This window comes from Pleurodeles waltl, chromosome 7 (genome assembly GCF_031143425.1).
Source record: "Pleurodeles waltl isolate 20211129_DDA chromosome 7, aPleWal1.hap1.20221129, whole genome shotgun sequence".
Taxonomy (NCBI): domain Eukaryota; kingdom Metazoa; phylum Chordata; class Amphibia; order Caudata; family Salamandridae; genus Pleurodeles; species Pleurodeles waltl.
In genome coordinates this window covers 1084635237-1084657146 of record NC_090446.1, presented here as the reverse complement: position 1 = coordinate 1084657146, position 21910 = coordinate 1084635237, and the positions used below count along the sequence as shown (strand labels likewise).

The window sequence follows — 21910 nt, the reverse complement described above, 5'->3', positions numbered from 1 at the left end:
CCACACAAAAGCATTGCGGAAATATTCCTAAAGATGTTCTAAAGAGCATTTTTACAAAGTTACTTTTGCGCTTAAGTTATCCAAAATCTGGTCTTACAAATAGGTATGATTTTAAAAACTTAGCAGGGAATAACTTTGAAGCATTTCTCCCACCATCTCTTAAGCGGTGGTGAAAAATAAAGATCTTAATCCCACCCCTGCTTAATAGAGAAAAGTCCTGTCAGGTCTAAAGAGAGAAATAGCTTTTGGCTTTACTTTCACTGTGAGGGCACTCTAAACCCAGTAGGTGTTGTACTACTCTACCATTATATGTCAGCAACCTGCCATACGGGCTTACAATGCACTCTTTAATAGTGACTTATGAATCTATGGGATAGATTCTTTCTACATGTCGAAGGAGGTACCCACGCCAGGTGTCACTGCAGTGCATTTTAACTGCATCCTAGCCAGTACACAGTAGTGATCTTAGCAGAAATATATTTTTGTCAAATATGTGGGTGATTTAAATATACACTGCAGCCAACAGATGACATTTAACTTTTCATACCTTAGATTACTTTTGGCACCATTTACATTGGACCTTGTAGAGCAATTATATAGGCCAAATAGGCAGCTCTAATGTGCAGTGCATCTTTTAAAGAGGACACATGTTGCTCTTTAGTATTTTGTAGCTTTGGTAAAATGCAAAAGCTAGCAAAAATAGGGTCCAGCAAAAGGTGAAAAATCTGGGGTGACCATGCAGAAAAAGACTAATTTGTCAGACATGTCCAGGCAAATTCAACCGTCAGCAGCTCACAAGTATTAAGGTATGAACAACAATAGGGAGCTCAACACCACTTGCAACGAGGGAACTGTGATTGCTTTAAAAAAAAGACCAAAGGGGTTAGGTAAAGACAAATATGTGGGCGAATTATGTACCTATCAGAAAGATGATTATCAAAGGCAAATTGATTGTATTTCTTTTGGACAATTAATAGTCCGAAAATTCACCATATAATCTCACTCCCTGTTCCCTTTTAAGATTGTTTTTATTACAAGATATTACTTTCTGTTCTCTTGGCTCGGTTCCAGAAATAGTTTGCCGAGCAGTGAATTTTATGAGTAATACGATGACATTGAATTCGTGCATGCCAATCAAGCATGTATGTAGACTCAGGGCTGCACGTTGTTAAGAGCTCCCCTTATCTTTTGTAATTCCCACGTTTTTCACAACGAGTCATATATGTGTGCTTCCATTTCTTTTTAGATCCGCAGTACCATTGTGAAACCCACTCCAATTAACTGCTGCTTTTTACGTATGAGTCCAGTGTTATTTTTGGCTGTATGCTGTATTTTAAGCATCTCTATGAAACTCTCCATTGCCCTGTCAGACTTTCTGTATTAGACGGTGATTGAGCCACTCTCCCTTCATCAGTTTCAACATGTTCTTGCCCCCAGACTGAGTCCAAGCTATAATCATGTATATTTATCTATCAAGAAAACGCTAAGAGCCCAGAGACCATAACAGAAGTAAACAGTCGGTCTATCAGGGATTTAATGTGTTAAGAAGGAACTTAGGGCGCACAGTTTAATCAGTTCGAACACTGGAAAGGCATTTTAAAGTGAAAAGGTACTGATATTTGAACAAGAAAACTGTTTGAGGTTTTGAAGCATGCGTCTGCTTAAAGAGGCACATCTTGCAATCCGCCTAAAGAGGCACATCCCATCATTAACTAATTTCAAATATTTTTTGCTTCCTGACTTTGGATAAAAAACTGTCAAATGCAAAGCTTTAGAAGCAAAAACAAGTACTATTGCTACATCTGTCTTGTTAACGAGTTGGAAAATCTAAACAAAGCAAGTCTATATGCATGGTATTCCACTACGTAGAGCTGCAGAACAGAATGTAATACATAAATATGGACGTACGTTTATAGGCGCAATATTGACAAGGAACCGTCTACAATGGAAATATTCCCATGATTCTTCTACATTTAGATAAGGAGCAGTGCTTACATTTGAGATGGTGGTTGCAGGCGGAGAATATCAACAGCTATTCCTTGGGGCTGGCACTCATCTTTCCTTGACTGAGAAAGACTGAAAGATTTGGCAAAGGAAGAAAGCAGGAATGTGAAAGAATGAGATAAATGGGCAGGAAGTATTGGTGGTGAATTACAGAGGCATGAGGTAGAATCAAGACTACACAACCTGGTGTTGGGCACGCCAACATTCATTTGCACCAGCCGAAGACTTTTGCACAAAACTTTGGGCCACACTTAGTCGTCGACTAATTAACCACTGAATAGTAGCTATAATTACAACCGGAGCTCAAGCAATGCTTACACTACAAAGGAGATGTAGCTTCTTCCTTAGCCTGTGTACCCAACAATGAATATGCCACACATGGAGCTATTTATTACGCATCTTTATTCATCTATGTGCAACCAAAAACTCAACATTCCCTTCACCATGTTCTAACACTTAGGTCACAGCGCTACGGAGTCCTTCAGGAGTAATAGGGATTCCGTCATTCATACTCACAACACTACATCTCCTTCCGTTAAATACATTTTTTTTAACAAACATATACACAATTATAGCTCTTCGATGAGCCTTCTTGGCACGCTGATTACTGGTCCCGATCGTCTCTTTGGAAACTGGGACTCTGCAACAGGAGTGTCCATGATCTGCTTTGGCGATGCAGGAGCAACAGCAGTCTGGGGTTTTCAGTTGTCCTTTAAGAGCTAGTCTCTATGTTGACATCAGTATCTGATGAGTGATAAGCCACAGGTCTGAAATGTGAGGAATCTTGTGTAATGGATTTCTCCAGATGTTGGGCAGTTACCATGTGTTCTTTGCCGGTTACATCGTGGAATGGATCAGCCTCAAATTGAGCATCAGACTTGCGTTTTCTCGGCTGATGGATGAGCACTCGATCTCCTCTTGTGAAGACAATGCCTTTTGCATGTTGTCTCTTGTCGGCATAGGCCTTCATTATTTCTTTACAATCCAAGTCTTTTATATAGGGTTCTTCCTCAATTCTTGATCTTGTGTTGGTCCATTGAGGGAACTTGGTTGTCATTGCTCTCCCAAACATCAATGTTTTAAGGCTTTCACCGGTGGTCGAGTGAAGAGTGAAACAAAAAGCTTGCAGGGTAGAATCCAAGACGGTCATGAGGTTGTGCTTTTCTAATGCTGCATGCTGAATGGCTTTCTTTAATGTATTCGTGAACCATTCAACACAGCCATTAGCCTGTGGCCAAAGAGGTGTGCTGTTTTGATGCTTCATGTTAAGCAGATTGAGAAAGTCTCTGAGCTCTCGACAATTGTAAAGTGGGCTGTTGTCTTTTAAAATCGCAGGAATGTCCCATGTCACAAATATGCGGTCTAACCTCTCAATGGCTCTTTCCTGAGTGATAGATGAGAGATCTTCTATTAAAGGAAAACAGAAGTATTCATCCTCAATCTTCATCAGGTGATGTCACTCATCAAGTGGACTGAAAAAGTCAAAAGCAGTTCTCTCCCAGACATGCTTTGGCAACTCTGACATGCTTAAGGGGTGTTGAGTGGTTTGCAATGACAGGCAGTTGCATAAATAACATGTCTTTAATTCTCTTTCAAGTCTTTCATCGAGATGAGGAAACCAAACTCCATCTTTGAGAGCTTGTTTTGTGACAATGATTCCACAGTGTCCTTCATGGGCCACTTCACTTACCTGTCGTCGCACACTCTCTGGAATGACAATTCTCGAACCAAGGATCGTGCATTCTTGTGTTACGGACAGTTCATCTTTGACATTTTAAAACTTCTGGTTTTCACTGTCATCGATAAGAGGTTGAGCATGTTGGTTTCATGACTAATGTGTAATGATGTCTTTCATTTTTAATATGTCACTATTTTGACTCAAGGCAGTGACAATTTTTCTAACAAAATGGCAGCAGGCATGTTTGATTTCACAACACAGTTTATGTAGGCTTCAGCTGTCTTAGAAGGGGTACCTTGACATAGTATATGCACTCTGCAGAAATAGTTGGCAGGGTTTGGATCTTTCCCTGGATGATGCACAGTTATGTAGTTGTACTCTTGTAATCAGAGACCTCAAAGTTCAATGCAAGAAGGCATCTTGGCCTTTGGATTACCAAAGATGGTCAGCAATGCTTGATGATCTGTCACTAGCATAGAAGGTTTTCTTTATAAGAACAAATGGAAATGTTCACAAGCCCACACCATTGCTAAACTCTCTCTTTCAGGTTGTGAATAAACATGTTCAGTCTGGGACAAGCTTTTGCTTGCATATGCCACAATATTTATTTGAGCATTTGGGTGTCCGCTGTGCTGTGCAAGGGCTGCACCTAACCTGACCGAGCAAGCATCCACAACAACTCTCTATGGAGCTTTGGATCAAAATATGCCAGTTCAGTAGTGTTTTCAATAGCTTATTTGATTCTCTTAAAACTCTGCTCACATTCATGTGACCAGTGAAACGAAATATTCTTTTTCATCAACTCTGTCAATGGAGCCCTTACAGTGGCAAAGTCTCAGATGTATCTGGAACAGTAACTGGCCATGCCAAGAAATGAGTGTAACATGGAAACATCTTATGGGGGACTGGCAGGTGACGATGCTTGTACTTTAGCTGGATCGATTGTCATGGCCCCATGAGCAAATATATATGGCCTAAGAATTTAGGCTTTGTCTTACTGAATTCACATTTCTCAGCATTCAACGTTGAACCTGCATCAAAAAGTAAACAACACACTTGCCTTAGAGCTTTTCATGCTCCTTCTGTGTAGCTCCGAAAACTAATGTCATTGCTATAGTTGAAAGCATTCATGACAAGCTGTATGATACATCAAATGATATCTTGAAAAATCTCTGCAGCTGACGACACACCAAATCTTAGTCTCTTATATTGAAACAGATCAATATGTGTATAAAAGGTTGTAATGTACCTGCAATTCTCCTCGAGTTCCAACTGTTAATATCCTTTATTTAAATCAAGGCAGCAAGAGAAGACCTTTGCACCATTCAATTGCGTTATCATGTCAGCAATGTTCGGACCTGTATGTCGTACCCTTTCAATTGCCTTGTCCGCTTGACACATATTCACACAGATGCACACTGCCCCCTTACTGTCCTTTATGGGTACTTCCACTATGGTAGGAACCCATGGCATCGTACCAGTAGAATGATCAATATCATTTTTGAGTTATTATTTGAGTTCCTTTTTTCAACAGCTTATTGCATATGAAATGCAATTCTTTTGTGTCTGAGCAACAGGATGGACATCCTCATTAATATGCAATTGTACTTTCATAGTCTTAAATTTTCCTAACCCGGGATATAACAAAGGGAAATGACTTACTATTTTGTGATGACCATTCACATTGTAGTTCACTGAGATCAGTCCTGTATCAGCGACTCTGCTGAAACTGAGTAAACAGGCCCTTGATACTGTACCGTGAAGCACTTGAATGGGCACTTGCACTTTTGTTTTCTTGTGTTTCATTGTAGCTATGAATGAACCTGTACTTTTCAACAGTGATGATGCAGCCCAGGTGTACACTTTAGTTTTCGATGGCGCCAGTCATGGCAATGGAGACAGTTTTTTATATATTCTCCTTAGCATAATATTTTTCTATGCACCACTGTCAATAATGTAATGTATTGAACAACCGTTTATCTTAGGTGTAATCTTCAGACAATGTTCGAATGACTTTGGTGCTTTTTCATGTAGACGTTTCCTCAACTGTTTTTTTGCTTCACATGTGGCCAGTCCAACATGTGTGCATGTTTCTGAGGTAAACATCGACATTGCACAATCTTCTTCTTCACTTTCACTTGATATTTGATGATAATTTAGATTATGATCGACTTAATTTGGTGTCAGTTTGCCTCAAATGATGTTGTCGCTTGGCCTTGTAGGCGTGTTCGAGCGTCACTTCTGGAATGTTCAGTCAGGCATTTTGTGTTCTCACCATGCCACACTTACTTTTTCATTTGCCTTGCAAACTGTTATGAAATGGTCCTCCTTCTCACAGCCATTCCATATCTGTCCAGTGGCGGCATTTTTTCCTTCATGTGGAAATGACAATGCACACCTGAAACACAATTATTATTGTGTTCTGCTTGCTTTGCATGTTCATGACTGACTCACTTTGGGCACCTTTGGCCTCTGTGTCAGCAGCTTGTCAGTAGGCACACTCTTCAGCTCTTGCTGCCATGAGAACTCGCTCCAGACTAAGAGTTTCTCTTAGCATTCATCATCTGAATGAATCTGACAGGCATCCATCAATAACTCTGAGAAATATTGCTTCCTCATCATTAAATTCATTGAACTTGTAGTGTTTGATGACCATATTCAGTCTCTGAACAACTTCTTCTATGGTTTCACCAACTCCTGACTGAAAGTGTACCTGTCGTAATCTACTTTTGGCATTGGATTAAATTTGAGATTCAAGGCTTCTTTAATTTGACAGTACGCAACGTCATCAGCTTGTGGCATTTTCTTTATGACTTATTTTACACCATCACCAGCAAGGTTGATCAGGTATTTGATAATCTTTTTGTTATCTGTTTCTTTTAGCTCATCAGTGAAATCAAATGTCTCTCTGAAGGCAGTCCACTTATGTCCATTATTTTGCTTTTTGGCGATATCAAATGGTAGTGTTTCTGGAAGGCGGCGGTAGTGTTACTGTTCATGGGATTTGTTGACACTGTGACTGGAGTCCTCTCCACTCCGCTTGGTGGTCTTGGTGAATCTGTTCATGTGCACCCTCTCTGAGGCCTTGTGACCTACCTGCCACTGAGTCATCTTGGACAGTCTGTGGAACTGTGACCTCTTTCTTGATCGCCATTGAAAGAACATCCTTCTACTCTTCTGACCGCCGCTTTAGGTATGAACAGCTCCATAAGCACAGCCCTCGTCACTTCTATTTGGCCCACTTCCCAGTGCTGCAGTATGATGACTGTCTTTGTTCTAGTAAGCAGAGGACCATTCCTTGTATCTGAGTCGCTTTTTGACACCTGGTTGATCTCTGCCACACAACTCTTCTGGTTGCAACGTTATTGGGTAATTAGCTGTTGCTATTTGCTGCACTTTCAAAACCTGGTTTTATCAACCTTATGCAGTAGCGCTCCATGTACTTTACAACTTTCTATAGCATAGTAGTGCAGTACTGCTCTGTAAGGCCTTACTAGTAGGTTCTTGGCCACCAATGCGTAAACTTCTCAGTGAAAATTTCTTTATCCTCAAACACTTCACACTGGCTGGAGCTGTACTTTGACTTGACATATGCAAAACATTGATTATGCACTTCAGCTGAGGCACATATGGCACGCACAAGCACTTTGCTTGGACCGCTGCAAACTCTCTGGGCGAGTACTGTCGAACTTCGGGTTACTTGACCCCTGTCTCGTCACAGTTGTACCAAGGAATATGCCACACATGGAGCTATGCAATATACATCTTTATTCTGAACCTGCATTCATTTCACCATGTTCTCACACCTATGTCACAGCTCTACGGAGTCCTTCAGGAGGCAAAAGGGTTCAGTCATTCATACTCACACAACACTACAGGAGGCACCACTTGTTTCTCACTTATGGTTAAGATGCCCTCTCTATATCAAATGCCTTTTTTATTTTCAGTAACCCCGCTTGACCCTTAACTAGTCTAAAGCTATTTAGGTAGTGATTACACACATTTTTCTAGTTATTCCTTCTAAAAATAGTTCAGATAGTTGATATTTCATGCTCTCTTCTGCTACAATAGCTACTGCACAAATACACACCAGTCTTGACATGAAGATAACGCTTGGATCAGAATTTGTTTTGTAGTTTGTTCTATAGTTTTTGAGTTATTAGCAAAGTTTAAAGTGCATTTGTAAATAGGAAGCTCTGTCTAACATGTTTTTCCCACCCTTAAACGTTGAAGGCTAGTACTTGGCATTATGTAGAGTACCCATGCCAATGCAGCCATGTCAAGTAACGTGCCTCTTTTTCACTTAAAACATGTAAAAGTATAGCAAAGGGGCGTAAAGATGGCAGATGTTAAGTATTCACTTTCAGCTTTTAAAGTTGGGGAAAAGTGACAGATCTTTCATTGGAATAAGTATCATGACTGGATGATTCTCGAAGTTAAATATTCTGAACCATGCTATCACCATAAATGTGTTCAGTGAAACTTCCTTTTTTCGTTTATCTGTACTAATAATTTTGCCAGAACAAATATGTGGGCATAATTATAAAGTTAAAATCAAATCTGATTAGTTAGTCTCTCTGCCAGAAAAGGAAGTGGCTGACCAAAGATGAACTTCATCAAGGGAACTAGTTTCATAAGAACCAACAGTGCAGAAAAGCATCACATCTGGAAAAACTGTATTTACAAAAGGGAGCTTAATGAAACATGTTCACCTTTGTGGATTGCTGTATTAATCATTGTACCACTAGAGCAGCTCTCCTGCATAATCTCACTCATAACAAGCCTGGCCATTTTTCTACCAACACTTGACAAACCCAGGATTTCAATAGGTTGCCTATAACCATAAAAAGTGGCACATGTCTCCCTCCCCCTTACCGACTATGACCCCTTCCTTTTCTGTAAACTATGTTGGATGATATTTTTGGCCTCTGGCCCTGTAAAATAATTGCATAATACTAACTTGAAAAAAAAAGTGGGAAAACTTTATAAATGTTTACAGTTTGATACTATTGTTCAGTAAATTAGATATCTAGAATCCAGTAGATATATTTCATGTTAGATGCTGAAATTATGTAGGTCTTGAATCCGTGGGCATTAGTTATTTCAGTGAAAGTGGAAACAGGAGTGGTCTGAATGTAAATTACAAGTACTTTGAAAATGTCACACTTTTTTCATGCTTACATTTTGTACTTAAAATTTGCCAGGTATTACTTGGCTGAATTTTTGCAAGACAAAACTGTGATCTTCTGAGTTTCACCGCTTGGAATAGCGGAAACATGCAGTAATAATGTGTTATGCCTCATTCCAAGGCTTGGAACTCAGAATGGCAAGGTAATAATGCACATAATAATCATGAATGCAGTATTACCATACCAAGTAACGGACCACTTGAAATGATGGACATAAATGTCATAACTACCACAATATTGTGAGTTCATTGTGCGGTGTATGTACAATAAAAAATGGACAGTCATTTTGACAATCACCCACTATCTCCCTTTGAGCAACCAGGGAGCATATTTTCTACAATAACAAAAATGTTGAATACTTTCTTCTAGCCACGTCACCCAGACTACATCTTGGACCCACCCTCTGTCCAGCGCCCTGAGATTATCCTGCTCAGATGACCATGGAGAAGACTATGGCAGTGAGCTCCCTGAACCCAGAAGCTGATGAGCCTTCCGTTGGACAATGTATTTGGGGAAACCAAAAATGTATAGTAGATAGAGTGTAAGATTGTAGGTGTCCATCCAACTAGCACGGCTATATGTAAATAGTAATGTTTAAGGTGTTATACTGTAACAGTTTGTGTAGCTGTCATACATTTTTTTATAGAGAATATGATTTTGATAATGAACGTTTGGAAGCTGACTATACTTAGAGGTACTTTGAGGGTGACGGCTATGTATGTATGGAAAATATGTTTGTGTGTGTGTGTATATATATATATATATATATATATATGTTCGATGGCATGTGTAGCTTCAGATACACATGCTGTGCATTATCCTGCCATCTAGTGTTGGGCTCGGAGTGTTACAAGTTGTTTTTCTTCGAAGAAGTCTTTTTCGAGTCACAAGACCCAGGGACTCCTCCCCTTTCGGCTCCATTGCGCATGGGCATCGACTCCATCTTAGATTGTTTTTTTTCCGCCAGTGGGTTCGGACGTGTTCCTCTTCGCTCTGTATTTCGGTTCGGAAAAGTTAGTTAACAAACGGAAAATTTGACGGTATTGTTTGCGATCGGTATTGGGTTAGATATAGCACATCGACACCGAAGAAAAGAAGAGCTCCGGCAGCCCTTGGGGGCTTCCACTCCTCGACGGGGCCTGGTCGGCCCGACCGCGTGCATCTTCAAGGCTCATGGAACGGACCCCATTCCGCTTCTGTCCCAAATGCCACGCTAAGTATCCTTATACAGACCAATATTTGGTCTGTAATCTGTGTTTGTCCCCCGAACGCAAAGAGGATACGTGCGAGGCCTGTCAGGCATTTCGGTCCAAGAAGACGCTGCGTGATCGGAAAGCTCAAAGGCTTCAAATGGCGTCGACACCGGCCGGAGACCCCGACGTCGAAGAGGAGGAGACATTCTCCATCCCAGATTCGGACTCGGACGAGCCCGAGAATGAGCAGCCGACGAGGCAACAAACCGTGAGTAAACCAGCCCCGGCCAAAACTCACTCAAAAAACATGAAGGCCCAGGGGACGCCACCGCCGACAGGCCATGGCTTTACCCGAAAGCACGGTGACCAAGCATCGGCACCGAAAAAGGGCACACAGCAGCCGAAGACATCCGACTCCGGTCGAGATACCGGCTCAGAATATACTCGGCACGAGATACCGGCTCTGAACAAACTCGGCACCGAGAGATCGGCACCCCGAAATCAAAAAAGGTTTCTTCGGAGCCTAAAAAGACTGCTGAGAAGGTTTCGGTGCCGAAACACCCAGCCTCAGAGCCGAAACAAAGCTCCTATACGGAAGAACAGGGCCTTTCCTCACAACTACAAGGCCACAAGTTTGGACAAGAACTGGAAATGGGAGAGCCAGATCATACACAGAAGAGGCTCCATATACAAAAAGACACGGGGAAAATAAGAACTCTTCCCCCAATTAAAATGAAGTGGAAGCTCGCATTCCATGAAACGGAAATGCAGCCCAAAGCAAAGGTGGCTAAAGAAAAAAAACCACCACAGTTTTCACCACAGCCATCGCCACCACCCTCACCACATCTGTCCCCAATAGCAACACCCCCAATGATGCAGTCACCAACGCACACAGGGATGAGCCAAGATGACCCAGATGCATGGGATCTCTACGATGCACCAGTCTCTGATAATAGTCCGGACTGTTACCCAGCAAGGCCATCACCACCAGAGGACAGTATTGCTTATATGCAGGTGGTTTCCAGGGCAGCTACTTTCCATAACGTAGCATTACATTCGGAACCTATAGAAGATGATTTTCTATTCAATACCATGTCATCAACACATAGCCAATACCAAAGCTTGCCAATGTTACCAGGCATGTTAAAACACGCCAAACAGGTGTTTCAAGACCCCGTGAAGAGCAGAGCCATCACACCTAGGGTGGAGAAGAAATATAAACCTCCCCCTACGGACCCTGTTTACATTATGCAACAACTAACTCCTGATTCAGTAGTAGTAGGAGCAGCCCGGAAAAGGGCAAACTCACAAACCTCTGGGGACGCACCACCACCTGACAAAGAAAGTTGGAAATTCGATGCAGCAGGCAAAAGGGTGCCAGCACAGGCAGCCAATCAATGGCGAATTGCCAATTTGCAAGCTCTACTGGCAAGATACAACAGGGCACATTGGGACGAAATGCAACATTTCATTGAACACTTTCCCAAAGAGTTTCAGAAGCGTGCCCAACAGGTTGTAGAGGAGGGCCAAAGTATCTCCTACAACCAAATAAGATTGGCTATGGACTCAGCAGACACAGCCGCCAGAACAGTAAACACGGCGGTCACCATTCGAAGACACGCATGGCTACGCACCTCCGGATTTAAGCCAGAGATCCAGCAGGCTGTGCTGAATATGCCTTTTAACGGACAACTGTTGTTTGGGCCGGAGTTGGATACAGCTATAGACAAACTAAAGAAAGACACGGACAAGGCCAAAGCCATGGGCGCGCTCTACTCCCCACAGAGCAGAGGCACTTTTAGGAGGCCACACTTTAGAGGGGGGTTTCGGGCCCAAGCCACAGAACCTTCCACCTCACAGGCCAGACCCACATACCAGAGCCAATACAAAAGAAGAGGTTTTCGGGGACAATATAGGGGTGGACAGTTCCCTAAACAAAGAGGGAAATTCCAAAGCTTAAAAACCCCACAAACTAAACAGTGACTCCAACGTCACAAACCCCCAACACACAACACCTGTGGGGGGGAGACTCACAGATTATTACCAAAATTGGCAAGACATAACTACGGACTCGTGGGTCCTAGCCATTATCCAACATGGTTATTGCATAGAATTCCGACAATTACCACCAAATGTGCCTCCAAGAGCACACAACATGTCCAAACAACACTTGGATCTGTTACAAATAGAAGTCCAAGCATTGTTACAAAAAGAAGCAATAGAACTAGTACCCAACCATCAAAAAGGAACAGGTGTTTACTCCCTGTATTTCCTAATTCCAAAAAAGGACAAAACACTGAAACCCATATTAGACCTCAGAACACTAAATCTTTACATCAAATCAGATCACTTTCACATGGTGACACTTCAAGACGTGATTCCCTTGCTCAAACAACAGGACTACTTGTCAACATTAGATCTCAATGATGCTTACTTCCACATACCCATACATCCTTCCCACAGGAAATACTTAAGGTTTGTAATCCAAGGCGTGCATTACCAAATCAAAGTGTTACCGTTTGGGATAACAACAGCACCAAGAGTATTCACAAAATACCTTGCAGTAGTAGCTGCTCATATCAGGAGGCAGCACATGCACGTATTCCCTTACTTAGACGATTGGCTAATAAAAAACAGCACTCAACAACAGTGTCTTCTACACACAAAATACGTCATAGAAACCCTTCACAAGCTAGGGTTCTCTATAAATTACCAAAAATCACATCTACAACCGTGTCAAATACAACAATACTTAGGAGCAACAATCAGCACACAGAAAGGGATTGCCACTCCAAGTCCACAAAGGGTACAAGCATTCCAAAATGTAATACAAAACACGCACCCAAACCAACACTATCAAGTGAGGTTTGTGATGAAACTTCTATGCATGACGTCTTCATGCATAGCCATTGTCCCAAACGCAAGACTACACATGCGGCCCTTACAACAGTGCCTAGCAACACAATGGACACAAGCACAGGGTCAACTTCAAGATCTAGTGTTGATAGACCGCCAAACACACTCCTCGCTTCAATGGTGGAATCCTATACATTTAAACCAAGGGTGGCCATTCCAAGACCCTGTGCCTCAATCCGTGATCACAACAGATGCTTCAATTGTAGGGTGGGGAGCACACCTCAACCAGCACAGCATACAGGGACAATGGGACGCTCAACAAAGCCAACTTCATATAAATCATCTAGAACTGCTAGCAGTGTTTCTAGCATTGAAAGCATTTCAACCGTTAATAGCCCACAAACATATTCTTGTCAAAACAGACAACATGACGACAATGTATTACCTAAACAAACAGGGAGGGACACACTCATCACAGCTGTGTCTCTTAGCACAAAAGATTTGGCATTGGGCGATTCACAATCACATTCGCCTAATAGCACAGTACATCCCAGGAATTCAAAACCAGTTAGCCGACAATCTCAGTCGAGATCATCAACAAACCCACGAATGGGAAATTCATCCCCAGATACTACAAACTTACTTTCAAAGCTGGGGAACACCACAAATAGACCTATTCCCAAAAAAAGAAAATGCAAAATGGCAAAACTTTGTGTCTAGGTATCTACAACCTCACTCCAAGGGCAATGCGATATGGATGAGTTGGTCAGGGATATTTGCTTACGCTTTTCCCCCTCTCCCACTCCTTCCATATCTAGTAAACAAATTGAGTCAAAACAAACTCAAACTAATACTAGTAGCACCAACTTGGGCTTGCCAACCATGGTACACAACACTACTAGATCTGTCAGTAGTACCTCATATCAAACTACCAGATCTGTTAACTCAACACAAACAACAGATCAGACACCCGAATCCAGCATCGCTCAGTCTAGCAATCTGGCTCCTGAAGTCTTAGAATTTGGACACTTAGACCTTACACAAGAATGTATGGTGGTCATTAAACAAGCTAGGAAACCTACTACAAGACATTGTTACGCAAAAAATGGAAAAGATTTGTTTATTACTGCCATAATAATCAAATTCAACCACTACATGCATCCGCAAATAAAAATTGTAACCTACTTATTACACTTAAAAAAATCGAAGCTAGCTTTTTCCTCCATTAAAATACATCTCACAGCGATATCTGCCTATCTGCAGATTACACATTCAACATCACTCTTTAGAATCCTAGTCATCTAAGCATTTATGGAGGGTCTAAAGAGAATCATACCCCCGAGAACACCACCAGCTCACTCATGGAACCTCAATATTGTATTAACACGACTCATGGGTCCACCATTTGAACCCATGCACTCTTGTGAGATGCAATACTTAACCTGGAAAGTAGCCTTCCTAATAGCTATCACATCCCTTAGAAGAGTAAGTGAAATACAAGCATTTACTATACAAGAACCCTTTAAACAAATACACAAACATAAAGTGGTTCTACGCACAAATCCCAAATTTTTACCAAAAGTTATATCACCGTTCCACCTAAACCAAAGAGTGGAACTCCCAGTCTGTTTTCCACAACCAGACTCGGTAGCCGAAAGAGCATTACATACATTAGACATCAAAAGGGCACTAATGTATTACATTGATAGGACAAAACAATTTCGCAAGACAAAACAATTGTTTGTAGCCTTCCAAAAACCTCATGCAGGAAATCCAATATCCAAACAAGGCATTGCCAGGTGGATAGTGAAATGTATTAAAACTTGCTATGTTAAAGCAAAGAGAGACCTGCCTATTACGCCAAAGGCACACTCCACTAGAAAAAAAGGTGCCACAATGGCCTTTCTAGGAAATATACCTATGACAGAAATATGTAAGGCAGCCACATGGTCTACGCCTCATACATTCACAAAACATTACTGTGTAGATGTGTTAACAACACAACAAGCCACAGTAGGACAGGCAGTATTACGAACATTATTTCAAACAACTTCAACTCCTACAGGCTAAACCACCGCTTTTGGGGAGATAACTGCTTACTAGTCTATGCACAGCATGTGTATCTGCAGCTACACATGCCATTGAACGGAAAATGTCACTTACCCAGTGTACATCTGTTCGTGGTATGAGACGCAGCAGATTCACATGCGCCCTCCCGCCTCCCCGGGAGCCTGTAGCTGTTATAAGTTGATGAAAATTATATATATTATACGTTGGTAAAACTTGTACATTTGTAAATTTGTAAATATATATCACTTTTAGACACATTATGTACATACATACTTACTCCATTGCATGGGCACCTTTACTATATACACAACTCCTACCTCACCCTCTGCAGGAAAAACAATCTAAGATGGAGTCGACGCCCATGCGCAATGGAGCCGAAAGGGGATGAGTCCCTCGGTCTCGTGACTCGAAAAGACTTCTTCGAAGAAAAACAACTTGTAACACTCCTAGCCCAATACTAGATGGCAGGATAATGCACAGCATGTGAATCTGCAGCGTCTCATGCCACGAACAGATGTACACTAGGTAAGTGACATTTTCCATATTCCAGTTTCCAGCAGGGGGCAAAAGCACATGAAAGACCCACTTGGAGCCTGATGTAGTGTTTGTCATACGGCTACTCTATCACAAACGTAACGGATATCCTGTCAGCCTTATCACAAGTGCATTATATACTGATTCAGTTCTAATAAGGGAAATGGGATATCCGTCTCTTTTGTGACGGAGTACTCGACCACCAAACTGGAAATCAGGCCCTTAGTTTGCTTTGCCAAGTATCTAAATCCAGTGCTTTACTGTCTCCGGTTCTCAGCAGGATTGGCTTTTGCAGCAACAAACACTGAGTAGTATCACTTGAATGGGGCCACTCTACCCAGCTGCATCATTTCACCGCCCCAGTAGGGCACCAGGTTGCTACAAGTGGCCTCAAAATTTGTATTGGTAGGAAAGTTGGAGATCCCAAAATTATTATATAAATTATTTCCCCTGGGGCTGTAAAAATCCTGTCACCGGCACTTCACTGTAAATTATTTGTATAAACTTTTTGGTACAATAAAAAAGCCTCACAACTGCCTTAGAATCTGTGGTTATTTGCTTTGTTTTCATTTTTAGTATACAAATTATTTCTGTACCCGAAATACTGCACACTGGAAATGTATACACAATTATTAGGAGAGAGAATAGAACAGCAACGCGAAAACTGTGTTAAAAAGATAATTAGCATAGGTACTGTTGTTTAGCACAGGTGGGGTTGTTTGTATTTAGCTGTAGGAAGTTGGCTCTGTATGTGCTATTTCAAAGTAAGGAATAGCATGCACAGAGTCCAAGGGTTCCCCTTAGAGGTAAAATAGTGGTAAAAAGAGATAATACTAATGCTCTATTTTGTGGTAGTGTGGTCGAGCAGTAGGCTTATCCAAGGAGTAGTGTTAAGCATTTGTTGTACATACACATAGACAATAAATGAGGTACACACACTCAGAGACAAATCCAGCCAATAGGTTTTTATATAGAAAAATATCTTTTCTTAGTTTATTTTAAGAACCACAGGTTCAAATTCTACATGTAATATCTCATTCGAAAGGTATTGCAGGTAAGTACTTTAGGAACTTCAAATCATCAAAATTGCATGTATACTTTTCAAGTTATTCACAAATAGCTGTTTTAAAAGTGGACACAGTGCAATTTTCACAGTTCCTAGGGGAGGTAAGTATTTGTTAGGTTAACCAGGTAAGTAAGACACTTACAGGGCTTAGTTCTTGGTCCAAGGTAGCCCACCGTTGGGGGTTCAGAGCAACCCCAAAGTCACCACACCAGCAGCTCAGGGCCGGTCAGGTGCAGAGTTCAAAGTGGTGCCCAAAACACATAGGCTAGAATGGAGAGAAGGGGGTGCCCCGGTTCCGGTCTGCTTGCAGGTAAGTACCCGCGTCTTCGGAGGGCAGACCAGGGGGGTTTTGTAGGGCACCGGGGGGGACACAAGCCCACACAGAAATTTCACCCTCAGCAGCGTGGGGGCGGCCGGGTGCAGTGTAGAAACAAGCGTCGGGTTCGCAATGTTAGTCTATGAGAGATCTCGGGATCTCTTCAGCGCTGCAGGCAGGCAAGGGGGGGGTTCCTCGGGGAAACCTCCACTTGGGCAAGGGAGAGGGACTCCTGGGGGTCACTTCTCCAGTGAAAGTCCGGTCCTTCAGGTCCTGGGGGCTGCGGGTGCAGGGTCTCTCCCAGGCGTCGGGACTTTGGATTCAAAGAGTCGCGGTCAGGGGAAGCCTCGGGATTCCCTCTGCAGGCGGCGCTGTGGGGGCTCAGGGGGGACAGGTTTTGGTACTCACAGTATCAGAGTAGTCCTGGGGTCCCTCCTGAGGTGTTGGATCTCCACCAGCCGAGTCGGGGTCGCCGGGTGCAGTGTTGCAAGTCTCACGCTTCTTGCGGGGAGCTTGCAGGGTTCTTTCAAAGCTGCGGGAAACAAAGTTGCAGCCTTTCTTGGAGCAGGTCCGCTGTCCTCGGGAGTTTCTTGTCTTTTCGAAGCAGGGGCAGTCCTCAGAGGATGTCGAGGTCGCTGGTCCCTTTGGAAGGCGTCGCTGGAGCAGGATCTTTGGAAGGCAGGAGACAGGCCGGTGAGTTTCTGGAGCCAAGGCAGTTGTCGTCTTCTGGTCTTCCTCTGCAGGGGTTTTCAGCTAGGCAGTCCTTCTTCTTGTAGTTGCAGGAATCTAATTTTCTAGGGTTCAGGGTAGCCCTTAAATACTAAATTTAAGGGCGTGTTTAGGTCTGGGGGGTTAGTAGCCAATGGCTACTAGCCCTGAGGGTGGGTACACCCTCTTTGTGCCTCCTCCCAAGGGGAGGGGGTCACAATCCTAACCCTATTAGGGGAATCCTCCATCTGCAAGATGGAGGATTTCTAAAAGTTAGAGTCACTTCAGCTCAGGACACCTTAGGGGCTGTCCTGACTGGCCAGTGACTCCTCCTTGTTTTTCTCATTATTTTCTCCGGCCTTGCCGCCAAAAGTGGGGCCTGGCCGGAGGGGGCGGGGAACTCCACTAGCTGGAGTGTCCTGCTGGGTTGGCACAAAGGAGGTGAGCCTTTGAGGCTCACCGCCAGGTGTGACAATTCCTGCCTGGGGGAGGTGTTAGCATCTCCACCCAGTGCAGGCTTTGTTACTGGCCTCAGAGTGACAAAGGCACTCTCCCCATGGGGCCAGCAACATGTCTCGGTTTGTGGCAGGCTGCTAAAACTAGTCAGCCTACACAGATAGTCGGTTAAGTTTCAGGGGGCACCTCTAAGGTGCCCTCTGTGGTGTATTTTACAATAAAATGTACACTGGCATCAGTGTGCATTTATTGTGCTGAGAAGTTTGATACCAAACTTCCCAGTTTTCAGTGTAGCCATTATGGTGCTGTGGAGTTCGTGTTTGACAGACTCCCAGACCATATACTCTTATGGCTACCCTGCACTTACAATGTCTAAGGTTTTGTTTAGACACTGTAGGGGTACCATGCTCATGCACTGGTACCCTCACCTATGGTATAGTGCACCCTGCCTTAGGGCTGTAAGGCCTGCTAGAGGGGTGTCTTACCTATACTGCATAGGCAGTGAGAGGCTGGCATGGCACCCTGAGGGGAGTGCCATGTCGACTTACTCGTTTTGTCCTCACTAGCACACACAAGCTGGCAAGCAGTGTGTCTGTGCTGAGTGAGAGGTCTCCAGGGTGGCATAAGACATGCTGCAGCCCTTAGAGACCTTCCTTGGCATCAGGGCCCTTGGTACTAGAAGTACCAGTTACAAGGGACTTATCTGGATGCCAGGGTCTGCCAATTGTGGATACAAAAGTACAAGTTAGGGAAAGAACACTGGTGCTGGGGCCTGGTTAGCAGGCCTCAGCACACTTTCAATTGTAAACATAGCATCAGCAAAGGCAAAAAGTCAGGGGGCAACCATGCCAAGGAGGCTTTTCCTTACACAACCCCCCCCCAAACGAAAGAGGATGAGACTAACCTTTCCCAAGAGAGTCTTCATTTTCTAAGTGGAAGAACCTGGAAAGGCCATCTGCATTGGCATGGGCAGTCCCAGGTCTGTGTTCCACTATAAAGTCCATTCCCTGTAGGGAGATGGACCACCTCAACAGTTTAGGATTTTCACCTTTCATTTGCATCAGCCATTTGAGAGGTCTGTGGTCAGTTTGAACTAGGAAGTGAGTCCCAAAGAGGTATGGTCTCAGCTTCTTCAGGGACCAAACCACAGCAAAGGCCTCCCTCTCAATGGCACTCCAACGCTGCTCCCTGGGGAGTAACCTCCTGCTAATGAAAGCAACAGGCTGGTCAAGGCCATCATCATTTGTTTGGGACAAAACTGCCCCTATCCCATGTTCAGAGGCATCAGTCTGCACAATGAACTGCTTAGAATAATCTGGAGCTTTTAGAACTGGTGCTGAGCACATTGCCTGTTTCAGGGTGTCAAAGGCCTGTTGGCATTCCACAGTCCAGTTCACTTTCTTGGGCATTTTCTTGGAGGTGAGTTCAGTGAGGGCTGTCACAATGGATCCATATCCCTTCACAAACCTCCTGTAATACCCAGTCAAGCCAAGGAATGCCCTGACTTGAGTCTGGGTTTTTGGAGCTACCCAGTCCAGAATAGTCTGGATCTTGGGTTGGAGTGGCTGAACTTGGCCTCCACCTACAAGGTGTCCCAAGTAAACCACAGTTCCCTGCCCTATCTGGCATTTGGATGCCTTGATAGAGAGGCCTGCAGATTGCAGAGCCTTCAAAACCTTCTTCAGGTGGACCAGGTGATCCTGCCAGGTGGAGCTAAAGACAGCAATATCATCAAGATAAGCTGTGCTAAAGGACTCCAAGCCAGCAAGGACTTGATTCACCAACCTTTGGAAGGTGGCAGGGGCATTCTTTAAACCAAAGGGCATAACAGTAAACTGATAATGCCCATCAGGTGTGGAGAATGCTGTTTTCTCTTTTGCTCCAGGTGCCATTTTTATTTGCCAGTACCCTGCTGTCAAGTCAAAGGTACTTAAGAATTTGGCAGCACCTAATTTATCTATGAGCTCATCAGCTCTTGGAATTGGATGAGCATCTGTCTTGGTGACAGAATTGAGCCCTCTGTAGTCCACACAAAACCTCATCTCTTTCTTTCCATCTTTGGTGTGAGGTTTGGGGACTAAGACCACTGGGCTAGCCCAGGGGCTGTCAGAGCGCTCAATTACTCCCAATTCCAGCATCTTGTGGACTTCCACCTTGATGCTTTCCTTAACATGGTCAGATTGTCTAAAGATTTTGTTCTTGACAGGCATGCTGTCTCCTGTGTCCACATCATGGGTACACAGGTGTGTCTGACCAGGGGTTAAGGAGAAGAGTTCAGGAAACTGTTGTAGGACTCTCCTACAATCAGCTTGCTGTTGGCCAGAGAGGGTGTCTGAGTAGATCACTCCATCTACTGTGCCATCTTTTGGGTCTGATGACAGAAGATCAGGGAGAGGTTCACTCTCTGCCTCCTGATCCTCATCTGTTACCATCAACAGATTCACATCAGCCCTGTCATGGAAGAGCTTAAGGCGGTTCACATGGATCACCCTCTTGGGGCTCCTGCTTGTGCCCAGGTCCACCAAGTAGGTGACCTGACTCTTCCTTTCTAGTACTGGGTAAGGGCCACTCCATTTGTCCTGGAGTGCCCTGGGAGCCACAGGCTCCAGAACCCAGACTTTCTGCCCTGGTTGGAACTCAACCAGTGCAGCCTTTTGGTCATACCAAAACTTCTGGAGCTGTTGGCTGGCCTCAAGGTTTTTGGTTGCCTTTTCCATGTACTCTGCCATTCTAGAGCGAAGGCCAAGTACATAGTCCACTATGTCTTGTTTAGGCTCATGGAGAGGTCTCTCCCAGCCTTCTTTAACAAGAGCAAGTGGTCCTCTTACAGGATGACCAAACAGAAGTTCAAAGGGTGAGAATCCTACTCCCTTCTGTGGCACCTCTCTGTAAGCGAAAAGCAGACATGGCAAGAGGACATCCCATCTCCTTTTGAGTTTTTCTGGGAGCCCCATGATCATGCCCTTTAATGTCTTGTTGAATCTCTCAACTAAGCCATTAGTTTGTGGATGGTATGGTGTAGTGAATTTATAAGTCACCCCACACTCATTCCACATGTGCTTTAGGTATGCTGACATGAAGTTGGTACCTCTGTCAGACACCACCTCCTTAGGGAAACCCACTCTGGTAAAGATACCAATGAGGGCCTTGGCTACTGCAGGGGCAGTAGTCGACCTAAGGGGAATAGCTTCAGGATACCTGGTAGCATGATCCACTACTACCAGGATATACATATTTCCTGAGGCTGTGGGAGGTTCTAGTGGACCAACTATGTCCACACCCACTCTTTCAAAGGGAACCCCCACCACTGGAAGTGGAATGAGGGGGGCCTTTGGATGCCCACCTGTCTTACCACTGGCTTGACAGGTGGGGCAGGAGAGGCAAAACTCCTTAACCATGTTGGACATATTGGGCCAGTAGAAGTGGTTGACTAACCTCTCCCACGTCTTGGTTTGTCCCAAATGTCCAGCAAGGGGAATGTCATGGGCCAATGTTAGGATGAACTTCCTGAACAGCTGAGGCACTACCACTCTCCTAGTGGCACCAGGTTTGGGGTCTCTGGCCTCAGTGTACAGGAGTCCATCTTCCCAATAGACCCTATGTGTTCCATTTTTCTTGCCTTTGGACTCTTCAGAAGCTTGCTGCCTAAGGTCTTCAAGAGAGGGACAGGTTTCTTGTCCCTTACACAGCTCCTCCCTTGAGGGTCCCTCTGGGCCCAAGAGCTCAACCTGATAAGGTTCAAGCTCCAAAGGCTCAGTTCCCTCAGAGGCAGAACTTCTTCCTGAGAAGAGAGGTTCCCTTTCTTTTGCTGTGTTGCAGTTGGTTTCCCAACTGACTTTC

The 21910-nt window shown here is 43.8% G+C and overlaps 1 protein-coding gene across 1 annotated transcript in view; it reads left to right on the top strand.

Moving 5' to 3' along the window:
• STXBP4 (syntaxin binding protein 4) overlaps nt 1–9655 on the top strand; it is a 274640-nt gene extending 264985 nt beyond the window's left edge. Inside the window, exon 17 of the mRNA XM_069200029.1 lies at nt 9241–9655. Within this exon, the coding sequence (XP_069056130.1) occupies nt 9241–9355 (115 nt within the window). The 3' untranslated portion in view covers nt 9356–9655. The remainder of the gene's footprint in view (nt 1–9240) is intronic.
• The last annotated feature ends 12255 nt before the right edge of the window (nt 9656–21910 follow it).